We start from the raw sequence: 19,146 nt of genomic DNA, 5'->3' as shown, positions 1-19,146 counted from the left end.
CAGGGTATTTTAAGCTTTTTATTAGCAATTATTTGGAAATCACAGCATGAGTGAATTTTCCAAGTTTCCAAAAACTGTTATCTTACATTGAACTGGTCTGCTACTGCTTTCTTTTTTACTAAATTCTACTTGTATTGCTGGTTTTCAGATCCAGGGCCCTTACATAAATCCACTTATAAAGAGGACTGGTTTCATCAGATTTTGTATAATCACTTGGATGTTACCAAAGTCAATAGGAACTGGCTCTTCTGCACTCTTAGAGTGTAGCATGTGGAACTCAGACCTCATCCATGCTAGAGGAATGTAACACAAAGGACCAGAACACGCACAGACAGGCTGCTAAGACTGTAGCAGTAGCATGCTGATTAATAAGCCAGCAGCAGAGACCTTTAGCAGGATCCTAAACCTAAGGTTTTGATCCAAAAACACAAAGAATTGTAAGTTGAATCACCACTTTCTGCAGCATGCTGTAGCACAGAGGTACCCCCTGAGCTTTCCACTGCACCACTGACAAAAGTGCTGGGCTGAGGATGCTACCAGTGCTCTAGAGTCAAAAAGATGGCAGAGTTAAGTGTGTGTCAGGAGCCAGGGTGGCACAGGCACATGGCAGGTACCAAGGGTATATACAAACCCCAAACACCTGAGTTAGGGGATCCCTTGTCAGATGCAGTGACTGTTACCACAGTCCCACACCAATCACCCCTTGCAGTCACCACCCAGATCCCTTGCAGTTCCTTTCATAAACCCAACTGTTGCAGTATATTCAGTTTCTCTATCTGAAGAAGGAAGATCAGTAAAATATTTACAAAATACAGAAGACAAAGAGTAACTGCAGCAGTTAAACTGGCAAAAAAATTGCTAAACAGGCAAATACTGTCCCTTAAGTCACATAAAAGTCTTGATGACAACTTCAGTGGCACTGTAAACTTGAGCTAGTATCCCTTTTTAGTAATGCAGTGCAGCACCTGTGGCAATATTGCAGGCTAATCCACCTTATGCACTTGCCCCATCAGAATCTAGGCCCACTATACCTTGACAATCTCATTTTCCTAATCAGATTTTCCAGAATATCTTTTTCCTGTAAAGTAAATATGATATTATGACCCAAAGAGTTGTTGCAGTGAGGTTTTGAGTCAGATGCTCTGCGTGGGATTGGCTGTCTTGCATCTTCCACTTAAAAGGGAAGTAGTTTTCAAATATTTCATGTCCAATGTAAACCAGGATTGAGTTCATTCCTGTAATTAAGCACAGGTCATATCACTTGAAAGAGCAGGGATGAACTTGCTTCAGAGTAAGCAGTCAGAGCCATGCCAGGCTTATGAAACAGGCGCTGAGACAACAACAGCTCATCTTACTTGTCCCAAAGATGCTACACATGTGTTTTCAAATACAGTCTGAGGGGTTCTCTTCCCCCCAAAACGTTTAGTGAAAAGAAATACAGACAGTCTATGTGCTAAACTGAAAATACAACTGAATAAGTATCCTGCAATTTTACTGACAAGGAGAATAATCACAGTTATTGTCTTCAGGCTGGCCAAGTGCCAGCCTATTTGGTCAGATCTGTTGCCTTAATAAACAAATGTTGACTGCCCTTCAAAGCTCTGGGATTTCTGGTAGGAAATACAATACTATGCTGTCATCCTCCCCATCTTCCTGCCCAGCCACCAAAACTGCTGAAAGGTTCCCTCTGCTGTGGGTTTGCATTCTGTACTCAGATGTTTGTCAAGAGCCCAGTGTGGTTAAAGCCACAGTGGGATGCTTTGAGAGACAGGCTTATCTGGAAAAACAGAGACAGAACCTACACAGCTGCCCAGGGGATTTCATATTCCACATCTTCAGAAGTGGTATTGCTCTGCTGACAGGCTTTTGAGTTTCACAAGTCTCAGCAGTCCTCCAAAACCCACTCTGAACCAGCTATGGTATTTTGCTTGGTCCTAGGCAGCTGTTGCCTGCGACCTTAACTTGAGTCCAAGCTGAGAACAGTCATTAGCAATAGCAGCTTCCAGCCCTCATTTAAAAACTTGTCAGTGCCTTTCTTCTAAATATCTGTTCTTTAGTGTCCCAGTTCTACACAAAAGTTTAGATCAAGTTAATCATTCTGGCATCCTTAGGTTACCTCATTCTAAAACCTGATGCTTTTTAAAGACGAGGAAGCACAGGAAACAAAAGGATAGTATTGGTGCAGAAAGAACTGGAAGGAGTATGCTTCCTGCTGTGATTTTACTGACCTGGGTAGAAAAATGGAGCACCCGACCAGAGCCTCTTGACATCCACAAGGTAATAAATCAGCAATAAGAGGATGAAGGCAAAGCAGCTCATGGTTGTCACATATGATATTGACCTACGTACATGTTCAGTAGGAAGATTATTTCAAGAACGATGTGATTCAGAGAGATCTCAGTAGAAGAAAGGTAAAATACTCTTCAAGGTAAGATTAAGAAAAAACACAGTAAAATCTGTATCTCTTTGCTTACCATAAGTTCTTGTTTATTGGAATAAACCCTTCTTCTTTAGAACATTTTGTCAAGATGGCAGAAATAATTCCCTGAAAGAGAAAGTTTGCTGAAGTTTATATAACTACTGCAACAACCTGCAAAAACAGTTTGCTTTGCATAAAAATACATGTTTTTTAGAGAGCTACATAACTATCTGACTTACCATTATTATGCTCCATACAAAGAACCGACCCATAATTTGTTTGTGATCATCTCTGTAGAACAAAATAATTTTTCCTGCCTGATACAAAAAGAATACAAAAAACTTAATTCATGTCCATAAATGTAACTACATTTCAAGAGCCAGATATATTTGCCACCTCTGTGCTAAGACAGAGAACACAAATAGGATTTATATCAAAGTGGCTGAAAGGCTCAGAATCAGAGCTCTCTGCAAAGAATGGACACAAATGGGGAAAACATAAAAACACTCAACAGTAGGGGTACAACTTTTCTCCCTTCCTTATGCTGCTAACACTGAGGAAGGGGACAAGCAACTCTCTTGGGTTAACACAATGTGACCAAATTCCATCTCCCTCACCAAGGATTCTTCACTGCCAGCCAAGAGCTTTTTCACAGTGCCATGTCACAACCTTGCCTGCTCAGAGCACGTGCTCCTTTTCATACACCTCTAAGAAATTTGTCCTGATGATTCATTCCTCAGTGTCATCCTTCTGCCCTGCAGTGCTACGTGGGGTAACATTCTTTAGCCAGCACAAGCTTTTGATACTGGTGACACCTTCCTTGTGTCTGGAAAGGTGAGGACACCAATAGCACCCATGCAAGGTGGTTAACACTGCATACATAGCAAGTGGAAAATTAGCAACAGGGAACATGTACAGCTGGAACCTTTAAAACCATGAAAACTATGCTTCTCTAGTCCTGTTTTCCAAAATGCAGAGCCAGCCTACTCCCAGCATAAGCCCAACCTTTAAACAAGCAAAAGAAATTTGAGTGGGTATTTTGCAAACTTCTTGTGTTCAACCCTTATGAAAACATTGAAAAAGTCTTGGTTTAGCTAACGCAAGCTATTGCCAGACTGGATTCTACTCTTGACACCCACCTCAGGCTAAGTCAGCCTGAAAACATTGTTTTGTAAAAGGTTTTGTTAGAACCAATCTCAGCCTTAAATAAAGAAACCAAGTTGCCTCCCCACTTCCAAGATCCCTTCAAATTTTCCCATTGTAGCACAGAGCCAGAAAGAAAGGAGATACCTGCAGTCCCAAAAATGCCATAAATACAGAATTTATGGTCCCCAGAATTCCTTCAGGATCATATGGCATTGTTGTTTGGTAAATCACCTTAAAGAGAAAACATGTTGTTACAGGACACCAGAGAAACTAATGTCTTGGGTTGGTTTTATTTTTTCCATCCCCTTGCATGTACCATTCCCAAGCCCACCCTGAAAGCTGTGTTCAGTGCTTGCTGGTGCCTTCATCCTGCACACCAAAAGATACTTACACTTGAGGAGGGATGCTGATATATATGCTTTTCTCCAAGAAGCAAACGATCAATATAACCAGCTGCTCCACCAGTGCAGTTGGGGTAGTTTCCAAAATCTCCGATGCCCCCGGGACCAAGATAGCCCCTAGGACAGAAGCAAACAGGTTATGACACAAAGCATTGGTACATTCCACTTGACTAGTATCTGTTCCACTGGTCCAGCATGCTCAATGTTTTCATGCAGTGAAATACAGGTCCTGCATGACAGCTGGCTGGTGCCACCCTGTTTTGACCACTGTGATGCCACAAGCAGCTGGTTTACAAGGGGACAGGCAGTACTGGGAGCCTAAAGCAATGCTTCAGTTCAGCCCTAGCTACCCAGCCACCTGCTCTGGAGGTGCTGACCAACTAAAGGGGCAAAGATTGAGGCAGGGATGACACTGTGATGCTCAAATATAGCTGTACACAGACCTCAGGGAGATTTTAATCCTTTTATTTGGATAGAAAGTAACGGTGATGTCACTTTTATAACACCAGGTGCCTTAGTGCAAAAGTGAATTTTTTTCAAATGGTGAATGCTTCCCTTAACCCTGCTGGCCTAAAATCTCTCCTTTTCATTCTTTCCTTATGGCTAATAAAATCTTTTTTATAATCAGTAGAAGAATAACAACCTGATGCTCCACAGAAAGTAGTCTGAGTGCATAGTCTTACCTGGGACAACCTGGCACTGGTAACAAAAAGGTGAGGCAGAGCCAAATCCCTTCTAATACCAAAATGAAAATCCACTGTGGCCAGTAAGGGAGAATATCCTGCAGAGCAGGACATCGGGTCTCCTGCATGAGATGGAGGGGGGAGGTATTAGTTGGCAAGTAAAAAAAACCATGCCTCTGGGGCCATCCTGTACTTCCTGGCAGGCAGTCCCCCATATACAAGAAGGAGCTCTTGTCATTACAAAACTGGATTCTAGCAATAGACCTTTTATCTTCACAAACTATTTCCAGACCTGTAATTACTTAGGGGAGGGGGAGAAGCAAACTTTTAAAAAAAAGCCCGCAATGTTTTTTAGCTTGGAAAATGTCAAAAGGAATTTTGATTCATGAGCAGAACAAAAAGCCTTTTGGGAAAACAGACTCCAGAAAGGCCAAAAAGTGAATTACTTTCCCCTGCTGTGAAAAAAAAACGGTGCCAAAATTAACCGGACAAAACAGGCCACAGGACTCCTCACAGAGATGCCTGTCCCTGGGGTCCCTTGGTGGTGGAAACTCATCAAAAAGTGCCTGGCACTGCCTGCTTCTAAGCATCATCTGAATGGATCAGTGAAATCTTCAAATACAGTAAAGCTAGATGTGATAAAATTCCCCAAAATTTTTGCCAGGTCACGCTGCACTACACATCAGGTAAAATGCTATGTGTTTTCTCATCGTTTCTCACGTGGCCTTTGCATCCAAACCAGAGCAAAATCTCACAAACCCTGCCCCAGTAGGACCTGTCAGCTCTCTACACAACTCACCAATGTCCCACTCTCAGCCCCAGCTCTTGTAAACAGGAGTTCAAGAGCAGCAACCACCAGGTATGTGAATCCCAGCCTCTGGAGTACCCCAGGAATGCGCAGATTATCCCAGGACACTGAAAAATAAGCAAGCAACATGGAAGAGGAGCAGACCTGGGCTCTTTTGTAAATGCAAAAGCTACCCTTCTCCAGGGAGAGGTGAGACCCACCTGCAGGTATCAGGGACACCTCCACTCTGCCACCCCACTTTCTGTAAATCATAACCCTGGGAAAGAAGTGGTCCACACAGGGGTTAAAAAGGGAGAATTGCATCAGTGCAGAACTGAACAGCACTCTACAGGATACCATCAAACTGCCCCTGTGCAACTGGTCAGTACAGCAAAACCAACACTTTTCTCAATAGCATGGCCATGGGTGCAGGAAAAACTGTTAGAGAAATAAAAGGGAAGAGCTCAAGTTCCACTCACAAGGGCCAAGACAGTAATTGGGATTCACAACTAAGATTCCCAGCAGGATTAGCAGAAAACTCCTCCAGAGGATTTTCCTGAGCAGCTTCCACTTGGAACTTCCCCACCTCAGCATGGAGCTCATTGACAACGATATTGATGTCCCCATGATGAACACAAACCTAGAGAGCAGAGGAGATGGGAAATGGAGCTGACAGATGTCTCATCACACACGTGCATGACAGCAAACACTGAAGGTAACAGTAGCCTGCAGTGGCCCAATATTCAATATATGCATTGAAACTAAACAACTTTATTTCCTCTGATCGCTAAAACTGAGCTTGTACTAGGGGACCTATCCACATATTTCAGTGGTCAGTTGAGGCAATAAGGTTCAGGGAAGTAATTGCATTCTGGTGTTTTTGCAGCAATACATATGTCACTAAAAAATTCTATTACCCAAAATTTAATTAGCATCTTCAGAGCAGTAAAACACGAGTTGCAAATCTATGACTCAAATTCAGAGCTGACCTCTAGATTAGGTTCACTGTCTAAGTCCAGCTCCCATCTCGAAGAGATGGTGCAAGAGTCACCACAACTGGTGTATATTTTAGAGAAGCATGCTAGGAGCAGATGGGATAATTCCCCATGAGACTATCCTCTGGTTATAGAAAGATTAATTTAATCCAAAATTCCCTTGCCTATTTTGACTCTGGATACATATCAGTCCAGCTTTGAATCTTGCCAGAATTTCCATGTTCAACACAGTAGCATAGCAATGAGCTCCTCAGGGAGCTTCCACTGGCAGGGTAACCCTGGGCCTTACACTGAAATGTCAGGGGAGGAAAGATTATTTGGGGCAGCCATAAGCACTTAGTTCTTCTACTAGTTCCTAAAGATGATGCTGTTATCTGAAGGGGCGGATTTTTTATAAGCTGTTCAACCCAGGTTCATCCCTCCAAATACATTTCCACAGGAAGGCAAGGTGCACACAATGTTCTTGCAACCCTTAACGTGGAGAATGACTTGACAAAAGAATATTTTTCAGGAAGACTTACCATGGAAACACAAGATCTGCCACTGTTAATCCTACAGAGAAATATGAAGGAACACATTATTTACCCTGAATCATCCCCAAATTTAACAGCATTATTGATTTTCCAAAGGAATTGCAGGCTGTTTACAATTATTTGATGCCCCAAAATCTAAACTATGTTATAAACAAAATTTAAAAAGACCTCATCACCCTGCTTCACTGCTTTTAAAATTCTTCTTCAGGGATGAGATCCTTGCTGTTCCCCACTAGGGTGGCAGGATGCCCAACCAAGCTGATGCTTCCCCATCGGCTTGCCCATTAATGCATTTTTTTTGCACAGCATCAAGCATCCTCAGCTTGACTGTTATTTAACAACACAGAGAAGTTAAAGATATGAACCTGTGTCAAAAATGAAAAGGTTACACACAGATTGTGTGACCTGAAACCATCCTGTCACTGTGACAAGCAAGACTATACACTGCTTTGCCCACTTGTGGGACAGGTACCCTGCTGAGGAAAAAACACTGCTGCAGTTAAAACCCAGATGAACTCTTTCAATTGTACTTTACCATTCCAACTCTCATGTTTGAAGAACCAGTATTTTCCTCCTCCATAGTTAACAAACACCATAATTATAAGAGAGAGCCTAAAAAGACAACAATAAAAATGACACAAAGTATCACGTGTCAATGAAATACATATACATGAAAACACAGTCAAGGTTCAAACATTTCTAACTGTGAGTCCTGGTTTGTTTCTTTTTTTAAGGAAGGTTATGTACACGGTTTCCAGCTATGCCAATGAGGAAACAGCATTTCAAGGCTCATGAGTGGTGGTGAACCATAGTAAGATCCTTCAGACAACATCTTTGCACTGAACACATCAATTTTTTTCTACTCTCTGCCAAAATTTTTGTCTCCTCAAACTTGATCAACTGCGAAGTGCTTCAGAAAATCCAAGAATTAAAACCTGGAGTAACGTCCAAGTCAAAGAGACCCCCTGAACCATCCATCTGCTCCATTTTTCCATACACTATCAAACCACCATTGGAAAAATCTCATTCCCCTTGCAAGAGCTGCTTTTGGGCAAGGTCTTACACTTACCCGCGGAAGGTGTCCAGGGACCGCAGCCGCTGCCAGGAGTTTGTGCTCCAGAAACGTGGGTTGGGATCACTGCTAATGGAGTCTGTTGTGTTTGGGGACCCAAGCTCCTTTGGGAACAATCCAAAAACATGAAGGGCAAGTCAGCAGCTGCAGCAGCTGCCTAAGGAACAGAGGCCAGCAAGCTTTCACATACTGTGTTTGTCTTTGTTCTCCCCATATTCCTCTTCCTTTTGTTTCCCCACTTGCTACTTCTAACCCCTTCCTGGCTCCACCATATTGCAGTAATAGCAGATGCTCCACATTCCACCTCTGACCAGGGTGGAAACAACAATGCAGTGAAAAGAGTCTGTGGTTGAGGCTCATGAGGGTTGGGTCCAGTCCAAATCAGCTACAGACTTGCTGTCTCTGAGAGTGCTGCTTTACAACAGAGCTAAGCAGGTCCAGTTCCTAACTCTCAAGCAGGATCCATCCCATTGGCACTTGTCTGAAACCATTGAGGGGCCATTTAGAGAGCTAACCAGCTGAAAATGAATCCTGTTAAATGCAGGAGTGGCTTCTTTCCAGTTGAGTTCCCTGAGTCATGCTGATCAGCCCCAGTGACAGGATGAAGAATCAGACATTGCTGTAACACAGCTATAGAGATAAACAACCAGAAGAACTGGTGCAGAGCTCTGCTCCTAAGTCTTTTGGTTCTAAACAGGTTTGGCTCTCCTAGATGTGAAGCCCAAACTCTGATGATCTATCTATACTCCAGGTACAAAACACAGCTCACACTGCAATGTCCTCTCTAAAGCTGCCAGAGAAATCCTAAGTGTAGATCCTGATAAAATTAATACTGTGCTGGGAGCAGACCTGAAAGCTGGCATTTCTTCCCTTCTCTTACACTGTGTCGTAAGGGGACAGTATTTTCACCAACATATTTGCTCTAGAGGAACCAAAGAGAGAACAAAGCTATATGTTCAAGACTTGGAAGAGCTGGGAATCCATATGGGAATCCACTAAACTTGCATGGAAACATAGTCTAGCACTATGCATCAACATAACATTGCCTGTCTGAAATCAGTGTAAGATTTGCCAAAGGAAACTCACACAAAGGGAAGATGATTAGTAAAAAAACAAGTCCCCAGATATCCTGATAGTGCCTGCTCCTCAAAGATTAAAACACTACAGAATGCAAGCTAAAGATACCATGGTCACTCACAGAATTAATCAGACGATCAGTTTCTCTGGGGTTCAGTTTCTTGCAAACCCAGTTTCTGACTGGATCAATTCTGAAAATTTGTAACAGTTTAAAACACAAAACATTAAGTACTTCATAGCCAATTTCATCTTAATATCAACTACTTAGCAGCATAAATCAAAAGTTGGAGCAGTTCCTGTTTTCCTAAAAAACATAGGTAATAATGAAACTCAGCCAGTACCTGGGATATCAGTTAGGTCCAACTGTGGAATTCTACTGCCTCAAGCTCAGGTTCTGGGACTTTATTCTGGGTTGCTTACAGGCAGGGATGACTCAGGTCATTGAGCACGAAGGATGGAAGGCTGCATATGTTAAACATGCTTAGATCCTGCTAACCTGTATTGGGAATTTCAGGTTGGACCCAAGAACAAGTAATGGGAGGGTGAGGCAGGGTGTGTGCAAGTGTATAAGCAGTCAGCAGCTCTGCAGGAACTGCTCTAACACACCAGCTGAAACAAGGCCTGGGAGATATCTCAGGTACTCTCAAGTGAAATTGCATCACTGAATTTATTCTCATGTGGACAGCTACCAGAGCCTAACTTGTTCATGGCAGCCTGGTAACAGAATCTGCCAGCAGGGCTACAGTGGGACTCTGAAGCACCACCACACTAGGATGAGTGTTTTGAAACTGGTGGCCTCACTTCACGTGTGGGGAGGTGTTAGGATGCTGTTCACTTACTTCATAAGAAGACACCCAATAATCAGGATAGCAAGGATCCCCATGTAAACCAGGAAAGCATAGAGAATAGCTGCATGAAAGAGAGAGGAACACAGCTTCATAAATCATCTAACAAAACCATGCAGCAGCCTGGGCTTGGCCAAATGTGACACAAATATAAAAAAAAGCACAACCCACCAACCATCATACCATCTTCTCTGTGCACTACATCTTCCCAGCCTGAGACACAGAGAAAAACATCCAACACAACAGAACCCAAAACAAAAGCAGGGTAGTTTTGAAGTGCAAATCAGGGACTGCCCATGTCAACATAAAAAAGGCAAAATAAATCTGTATTCAATCACAAGACAATGGTGAGAAAGGAGTCTATGTGCTGCAAGAGATTTAAAAACGGTCTCAACATGAAGAAGATGGGGAAAAGGGTAACACACCAAGTTTGCAAGCATGAAGAATTTTTCTTTACAGGGGGAAAACTGGAAGGACTGAAGAATAACCTAATGTAAAGGAAAAGGATGGAAGAGATATAGACAAGAGTTTGAAACTGCCCTGGATAAAATATGCACAAAACTTGAAGACTTGAGGTTTAGAATTACAGGTATGACAAAAATCCAAACACTGCATGAACTGTTTCCGATTTTGTGAGAGAGTCAAGGCAGAGGGAAGAATAGGGAGGATTCATCCTATGTACATATATAAACATGCAGGAAAACAGGAGCTAACTACAAAAGTACCTCCCCCCAGACACATACCCACTGATATTTCTGGGCTAATCCCTGCAGCAAAAAGAATTGCAGACATGCAGTGTATCACACAAAGATGCCTGATCTGGGTCAGGACCTCAAGACGAGTGTATAAAATGTAAGGAAGATGCTTGGAGAGAGGAGGAGGAAGCCCACAACATCTTCAGCAGTGCATGAATGGCTGCACAGGCTTTTTAGGAAGTTGGTTCAGCTGGGAGACATGCAAGTTGTAGAATGGAAGGGGGAAACAGAGCATTACATACGGAGGTAGCTGTTGACAGGGCCTTCATTGGTGATTAGGTCACAAGAAACAGTTTTGGTGCTCGTACTTAGGGTCTTTACCACAAGGGAATAGTTGCCAAACTCTCCAAAATGATACTGAATCCTGCAAAGGATAAAGGAAATTAAATTTGCTGAGCTGTAACTGCTTAATGCAGGTACCGCAGCAGCATCTGAGGGGCTGTATGCCTGAGTGCTGATAGGAAAAGCAAGCTGAAAACTTGGACTAACAGCATGATCTAGCCAGGAGCTGCCTGGCTTTGCCTTTTACAAGCATTACCCTCCCCTAGCCCAGCACAGATGTTTTACCACACATGTGCTGCCTGCTCCATCAGCTGTCTTCTTGAACTATAGACTCTCTGCAAGAGAAACCAGGTGCTTGCATGTGCTGGCTCTGCTCATCCCCTTTGGGCTCCTGCCTGCGTGTAGATGCTTGCAGCACAACTACAGCGTCTGCTACAGCTCCATTAGCAGGGGGAAGACTCACCTCAAGGTCTGAACAGTCAGGAAGTAGGAGGTGATGAGCAGGCAATAAAGAAGCTAACTCAAAACCCACAAAACCAGAGCTCCCCATCTGTTTCCTGAGGCAGGGCCACGTACTTGCAGAGCTCTCGATCGCTCTCAGAACCGTTGAGGAGGAGGGTGAGTGGATGCTGCGTATCCACCATGACCACCGCCATGCCCGGCTTTGTCAGGCTCTCATTGCTGGGTGGGACAAACGTCAGGAACTGATACAAGCACTGCGGAGGAAGAGGGTGAAGGGAGCTCATTAGTGCCGAAGGAGAGCGAAAAGGGGGGTGATGTAGGGCTGGGGACCATGCTTCGCATAGGGGCAAAGATAAGGGGGAAGATGCCCGTGGGGCTTCCCGCTCCGATGTCGAAGCCCCACGGCGAGTGGCCAGAAAAGCCAAGCAGCCCCTCCGAGGGCCGGGATAAGGTTGTCAAAAGCGGAGGCCCCGGGACGGCACAACCCTCGGCGGCTCCGCTCGGCTCCGCTCCGCTCACCTGGTGGCAGGAGCCGGAGAGGGTGGCGAGGCGGAGGCCCTGCGCGGACAGCTCGTTGCGGACGAGCAGCAGGGCCTGATCCATCCGCCCCGGAGGGTTCCGCTCCACCGCTTCCCCGTGGGACCCGACCCTGCTCCCCTCCGGAGGGCCCTCCCGGGGCGGCTGCGTCTGCCCGGGGGCCATCAGCAGAGCTGCCGCCACCACCACCGCCACGGCCGCTACCGCTGCCGCCGTCGCCATTTCCCTGCGCACCGCCCTGGGCGGGGCCGCCGCTGCCGTCGCCACCGCCCCCCGTGGTCGCGGTGAGGTCGGGAAGCGCTGTCGGTCCTTCCGCTCTCCTCCGTGTGTTTTCCGGGGTTAGGAGTCCCGGCCCCGCCTGGTTACAAAGGCCGGGGGGTGAACAAGCGTCGAGCTCGAAGCTGGTGTCACCACGCACCGCTGCCACCCTGCGTGGTTTTCCCCATAGGGCTGCAGCTCAGGGCTGCAGTGCCTGCGAGGCAGCTGTGGAGCCTGCGATGAAAAAGCCCCACGGGCCCTCTCCCCCGGGCTGGGAGAGGGTCCTGCTCAGCCTCCGTCTTTGACAGAGAATGCAGAAGGCACGGCCATGGAAAAAAAACCTCACTTCTTTAGGAGGGAGTTTCCTCCCAGGGAGGTGTCGTCCGTCTCCTTGGTGTTACTGCTTGCGGCCGTCCTGCTCCTTAATGCCTTTCTCTACCTGTACCTCAACAAGTTTTACATAGCTTCGAGGCGCACCGAAGCAGACCCCAACCTCTGTCCTTTTGGGTACTTCAAACTGGGAACGGTAAAGAATTGCTCCCCGTGGCTCTCCTGCGAAGCCATAAAGAGAGAAGTGAGGAAACTCAAGTGTGTAGGTGAAGGCGCTGTGAAGAAGGTGAGTTTTGGCTGTGCTTTCTTCCCTCCTTTGGATAAAAGATCTTTCTCTGTTTGCTGGCTGATTACTGCCTATACTTCTGTTACAATTATCCCTGTGGTGACTGGAGACATCCAGGGGCATATGGATACTCATAAGGTACACAGAACAGGTGGCTGAGTGTGACCAGAGCCTTGGGCCATGACGCTTACACCGAGTGGTATCCAACTGCATGAGCAAAATTACAGACATTGGTGAAGCATGTGCACATGGTACAATTGTGGCAGAGTAAGACTGGCTGGTTGGGTGGTATTAGTTAATTGACCTGCATTGCCCATCCCAAAGAAAACTTAGGAAATCATGATGTATTTATGACATCAGTAAGGGCTTGCTGCTACAGGTAGCATGGCCCTACCTAAAGGTTTGACTTCGTGCCTTGTGACTTTAATTTGTAGTTGTAATGGAGCGGTTACTTGGAGGTCAGCAGTTGGTGGAAGAAGGCTCTCCACATCTTACATGTCTCTCGTATGTTCTCAGGTCTTCCTTTCTGAGTGGAAGGAAAACAAAGTGGTCCTTTCACAGCTCACCAACTCGGAGCTGAAGGAGGACTTTCTCCACGGGCTGAAGATGCTGAAAGCACTTCAGAGCAAGCACATAGTCCGGCTGCTTGGCTACTGTGAGCAGCAGTTCACAATCCTCACCGAGTACCATCCTCTAGGCTCCCTGAGGGGCCTGAATGAAACTCTCCACATGCCCAGGTACAAGGCCATGAACACCTGGCATCGCAGGTTCATGCTCGCTATAGACTACATGAGCATCATCAGGTACCTGCACAGCAGCCCTCTGGGCACCTTGGTGATGTGTGACTCAAACGACCTGGACAAGGTCCTCTCTCAGTATCTCCTAACAACTGACTTCCACATCCTGGTGAATGATTTGGACGCTTTGCCTCTTGTGAACAAGAGTGCTGGGGTGCTGGTGAAGTGCGGTCATCGGGAGCTCCGGGGTGAGTTTGTAGCTCCTGAGCAGCGTTGGCCCTACGGAGAAGAGGTGCCGTTCAGGGATGACCTCATGCCTCCCTATGATGAGAAAACAGATATCTGGAAAATCCCAGATGTCTCCAATTTTTTCTTGGGCCACGTTGAAGGAAGTGACATTGTGCGGCTGCATCTGTTTGACATCCATGCAGCGTGTAAGAAGAAGGACCCAGCTGAAAGGCCTTCTGCACAAGAGGTCTTGGACACCTACAGGAAGGTTTTGACTCTGCTTATCCGGGAAGCAGCCATGCCTGGTACCAGGGAAATGTTATAGTGAATCATGAGGCAAACGACACACCGAAGCTGAGCTCCTTCCTCTTTAGCTTGCCTGAAGGGCAAAATCTGTCCCCAGAGCTGAAAAGGACAACTGAACTTGTACCTTTTGATTCCTTAAGAAATAATACCTTTTCTTTTGCAACATTTACACAAAACCTCTCTCAGAAAATTTGAGTAAAGGAGTTAAAAAAAATAAGCTGATTGGTAGAGGACTGCAGAGAAGAAACCATGCCCCCCTCCAAGCTTTGTGCTAATTCCTGTGGCTTTGGCCCGTGCCTTATCCACAAAGCCCTCACCCACTTTCCCATGGAGTAAAAGCAGTCAGAAGGGAGTACCCCAGTTCACTTCAGATTTTGGTGATCCCTGATGCCAAAACCCCAGTCCCTTCCTGCTGGATGGGGAATTGGAGCTGTGTGGCCCTTGCTTTGTGGGCCCCATATCCCATCCCAGCAAGCATGTAGCCACTTGGTAAGCAAGCAGATGATGCAGATCCCAAAGAGACTGCTTACAGACATATGCTCTTGGTTTTCAGGTCTTTGCCTCATGGTCTTCTCAAATTGTCTCTTTGGAGAGGAAGCTGTAAAAAAAAAAAAAATAAAAAAAAGAGCTTCTTGCTCTTTTTTAATCCACAGAAATCATGACCACTATGGAAAAGGGCTGAAATGTATCTTTTTTTCATTCATTATCCTTACTGAGTATCATCATGACTTGAAGGGAGGAGAACAAGGAACTGAGAATGTCACTTCCTTCTACAGCAATGAGCATTAAACATGAGCTTTGGAAAATAAAAGCCCTGTATATTCAGGCATACAACTCTGTTGGATCTGAATTCAGAGCCCACCAAGCAATTAACCAAGCATTAAAAAAGTCTGATTTTTTTCTTCAGTATGTTAAAAAGCTTTTGGTACCTACATGTATGTTATGGGCTGGTACCAAGAGCTGGAGTGGAAGAATAATGATGCCTTAATCCAGCATTAGGCTCTGGTGGGACTGGGATGTACTTGTTCTTTTGATGAAAATATATTAATAGTATGAACACCACACGAGTTCGATCATTACACACCTGAGGACTTTCTGTTCTGTGGACTTGGTCCTTAAAAGCCTGAGACAACTTTCATGTTTTGACTTGAAAAGTGATTTTTTAAGCAAGAATTACATAGTCCTTTCTGCTGCCATGGGGTCCTGTTCTGATATTTTTTGTGCTGATATTCCTGTTTGCCTAAACAAGCCATGTTATGACTGAGCTGAGAATGTTTTGTATACATACATACATACAGCTGGTTTGTGTACATAATGTTCCAATGCAGGTGTATTCTGTTGCTATCAAAATTTTATTAAAAATGGGAGAACTTCCCTGCAAATTTCAAAGTTCATATCCAATTTCATAAAATGCCAGCATGAGCCCTTTGAAGGCTGCTTATTATGGCCTTCCTTTCCCTCTGGGCAGACTGTTTTCTTAAATGAGTGGATTTTTGCTGTTTTGAACTTGTGCAGTCCTTCCTGGCCGCTTTCCTGCTCAGGTTGTCAGGAAGCAAAGCTCATAAGTCAAGGTCTCTAAAAGAGAACAATGATTTTGGATACTTTATGTTTGTCTTGGAATGTGACTCAAAACACCTTAAAGGAGCCTGGGGAAAAAGAATGCTCTCTCTGTTGCAATTGCATCATCCAAGCCCATATGAACTCATCAGTTGTTATTCCTAAGGTTACAGTTCCAGCATGACTCCAGGATGTACAACAGTTGGAAAAGCATCCTGTTACAGCTCCTCAAAGCCAAGGATCCAGATATGAAGGACCGAGAGTCAAATCTTTTTTGCATCTGCCTCAGCAATAACTTGTTACCTCTTGATAGCCATCATCTATACTTCAAGGAAAAATCAGCATCTGATGGCTGTGAAGTAAATGTACCATGAATTTTTTTTTTATTAGAGTGGCAAAGACCCAAAAGCAGAACCTTCCAAGATTCTTACACTGTTCTCTCTCAGTTAAGACAAGCTTCTGCTCAGATTCTTGCTCTGTTGTTTATGGCTGCGCCTTGTAAACCACCATATTAATTCCACAGGGTGAAAAACAAAGGAGAAATTCTCTTGCTGTGGAAATGCCTTTCTCTGTTCCTGGATCAAATAGTTACACTTTTTTTAAAGAAAAGGTATCCCCTACACGTTCCCCCTGAGCACTGGGTCCTCCGCATATCTCTTCCTCATGTCTTCTCCTCCAGCTTGTGTGTTGTGGAGCATTGCATTTCAGCAGGAATAAATTAATTTTTTTCCTGAATACAGCATTATGGGTCTTCAATTTTTCTTTTTTGCTATGTTGTTTCTGTCTATAAGGAAACACCAGATGGCAGCACGATGGGCAGTTTAGCATCAGTTATTAGCAATTCCAAGTTTTCCTGCCCAAACATAGCCAGGATCTGGACGAACCAGTACTTTGATAGCAAACTTGCATAAAGAAAGATTGTATTGTGTTTGCATTAGCAAGTCTGTAGTAACAAGACAGATAAACCTAAGGGCAGTCAGAAGAGCCACCCATGGAAGTTGAAGAGGCTACCTCCCCTTTAACTTGCTCATGATATTTGTGTATTTTAAAAATGTGTGCAACCTCAACCATTTGAATGTCACCTCCTTCCATTCCTTCAGTAAAATCTGAGGAGTTTTCACCCTCCATCTTTCTGTTCTTCCATTTCCATAATCTCAAGATTGCATGAATCCTGTCCTTCTCCCATTCCCATCTTCTTTTCCCTTAAAGTGAAGAGGTAAGGCCTCAGAGAGAGAAAAGAGGCAGGACAGCCCTAGATACAGTTGCCTCTCCTCTTAATTTTCTCTGCCCGGCATTCTCCTTTTTGCCACCAGTAACAGCCTTGGATAAACAATCAGGGGCTTTGCTGCCTCAGTACAAGAAGCTCTTTAAGTGTGGTGGAAAACATCAAAGGATGAAGAGCAGGAAGAAGCCTGTTCACAGCTGGAAGCCTGCAAGCCCCTCTCTCCTCTTCTTCTCCCCAGCCAGCTCTAGATCAGTGGCTGTGACCTCCCCTGTCAAGGCCACTGCCACAGCTCTGCCTACCATCAGCAATAGCTGCTGGTTCTCATCTCAAGCTCAAATTGAGGGCCTCCCATTCCCCATCATTTTCCACCAAAGGTGCTTCTCTTGGGATGGCTGTTGCCAGGTTTCCTCTTGTATCTCTGTTCCTCCATCCCAAAAGTTTAGCCAGGTGGTCAGTGTGAAGGCAGATGTGGTCCCAGTGATCCCAGGGCTTTTTTTCGCTGCTAGCACAAAGAAGTAGTCCTTAGGTCTGGCCCATTGCCCAGGGACAGGACAGTCCTTTTGCTGACACCAGTGATGTGCACAACCTTTCCCTTCCCTTTGGGGCAATGCGTCCACTGCCATCCCTGCAGCAGTCCCACAGCACATCCTGCCCACCACATCCAACTATCCAAAGAATCAAAGCAGAGACTGTCCTAGAGCCAAGAAACAGCACCTGCTTCCCAGACTGGATCCCCTTTGGGACACAAGACAGTAGAGGCAGGAAGAACCTAGGAGATGCCAGCTGAGCCTGCTGACAGTCTGGCTGTGGTGCCAACTGTGTCAGGGCACCTGGATCCATTACTGGTATGTTATGCCTTACCCTTGGTCCAGTGCTGTCACCAAAACAAATTCCCAGTGTATTTCCCAGTACAGTTTTGTCCTTACCAGGGAAGTTTGCACCAGAGGATACTGAATGGAAACAGCCCATCTCAGAGCAGAGTCCCAGATTCAGCTAAAAACTCTTTTCTTTTTCTCCTCAGGGTCATCCAAAGAATAGCACTGTCAAGGTTCTGTTTTCCTTTCCAAACTGCCTGCTGGCTGCATCCTTCTGGGTGGCCCAAGTCTGATGTTTCCTGTTTCCCTTTGTGTGCTGTGCTAAAAGCAATCCTATGATGCCAAACCCACTACAGGTGAGCAGCCTTTAGGGCAACTCATCTATATGTTCATCACCATCAGGTGCCAAAAGTATTCATGCATAGTCTCATCTGCTGCTATGTAGGTCTGGGTAAGCACTGAGGAAATAAAATGGATAAAATATATTTAGTTGAACAGGTTTGTGGTGTTTGTTTGATTTGGTTTGGGGTTTTTTTGTTTGTTTGTTTTCCTTTTTGAATGATACTTTCAAATTCTCTGTTTCTCTGTGTTTAATGGAATGGTAACTATTAAGTGTATCTGAAGCTCAGAATACCACAAAAAATTTTTGAAATCCTATCACAAGCTCTAAAATCAGTGTTTTCCTTTGGTGCTACATAAACAAAACATCACATCATTATCTTTGTGAAACAGAGGCACTGCTGTGGTGCCAAATATAATTTGTGAGATATTTGCAGCTGTAAACTGATTCTATCATTATGACTGTAATGCCATACCACCAGTCAAGTGACCCTGGGAACAAGAAAAAGTGGTTCTCAAGTTCTTCTAGCATGATATAATGCATATATTTGTAGAGTTCATCCAAATAAATTATATGCTAGATGGTACCTTTAGAAAAGAAATAGGATTTTATGGTTTTCTTTTAATTGAAATACTATATGCTTGAGATGACCACATGACTTTCAATAATTGTCAGTCTCTGTTTTGAAGTCTGTAATTTAGTATTTATCAGGATTCAATGGCAAATATGTTTGCATTACAGTAATATTCATGTCTCAGTGACGTCTGACTCCGTTTAGCTCTGGGTAGCTCAAAATCCATTAAAAATTATATATTTATATATAGACATACACAGAGATTCTCTGGCCATAATTTTCAAAAGCACAAACTGCTAGATTCCAGCATACTCATTTTGGAGATGAACTAACTGGATTTTCAAAACTCGTAATAGTCAGCAGCTTTCAGTCATATTTGCAATAGCTGCTGGATGCTCCAGGCTTTTGGAAAGTTAATTCTTTCCTTGTTGAGCTGGAAGACCATTTTTAGCAGTTCTCTTGATATACCTATGGGACCAAAGTGGGTGCTTGTATC

At 44.6% G+C, this 19,146-nt stretch overlaps 2 protein-coding genes across 2 annotated transcripts; one reads left to right on the top strand and one right to left on the bottom strand.

The window, feature by feature from the left end:
• Window positions 1-4: 4 nt before the first annotated feature.
• HGSNAT (heparan-alpha-glucosaminide N-acetyltransferase) lies at window positions 5-12,324 on the bottom strand. The gene is made up of 17 exons (XM_071742723.1): window positions 11,977-12,324; window positions 11,572-11,711; window positions 10,956-11,077; window positions 9,953-10,022; window positions 9,235-9,304; window positions 8,034-8,140; window positions 7,500-7,576; window positions 6,953-6,983; window positions 5,916-6,076; window positions 5,449-5,564; window positions 4,650-4,771; window positions 3,957-4,083; window positions 3,710-3,796; window positions 2,659-2,736; window positions 2,475-2,545; window positions 2,229-2,341; window positions 5-1,235 (listed from the first exon to the last, which is right to left on the bottom strand). Exons 1-17 carry the CDS (start codon window positions 12,214-12,216, stop codon window positions 1,054-1,056), a joined length of 1,914 nt encoding a protein of 637 aa, XP_071598824.1. The 5' UTR covers window positions 12,217-12,324; the 3' UTR covers window positions 5-1,053.
• POMK (protein O-mannose kinase) lies at window positions 12,270-16,431 on the top strand. The gene is made up of 2 exons (XM_071742725.1): window positions 12,270-12,868; window positions 13,385-16,431. The coding sequence occupies exons 1-2, from the start codon at window positions 12,581-12,583 to the stop codon at window positions 14,156-14,158; spliced, it is 1,062 nt and encodes a 353-aa protein (XP_071598826.1). The 5' UTR covers window positions 12,270-12,580; the 3' UTR covers window positions 14,159-16,431.
• Window positions 16,432-19,146: the final 2,715 nt, after the last annotated feature.

The sequence above is a fragment of the Heliangelus exortis genome, chromosome 4 (assembly GCF_036169615.1).
Source record: "Heliangelus exortis chromosome 4, bHelExo1.hap1, whole genome shotgun sequence".
Taxonomy (NCBI): Eukaryota; Metazoa; Chordata; class Aves; order Apodiformes; family Trochilidae; genus Heliangelus; species Heliangelus exortis.
Note: the sequence above shows the minus strand (reverse complement) of the source record. Positions and strands in the feature narration are given on the sequence as shown.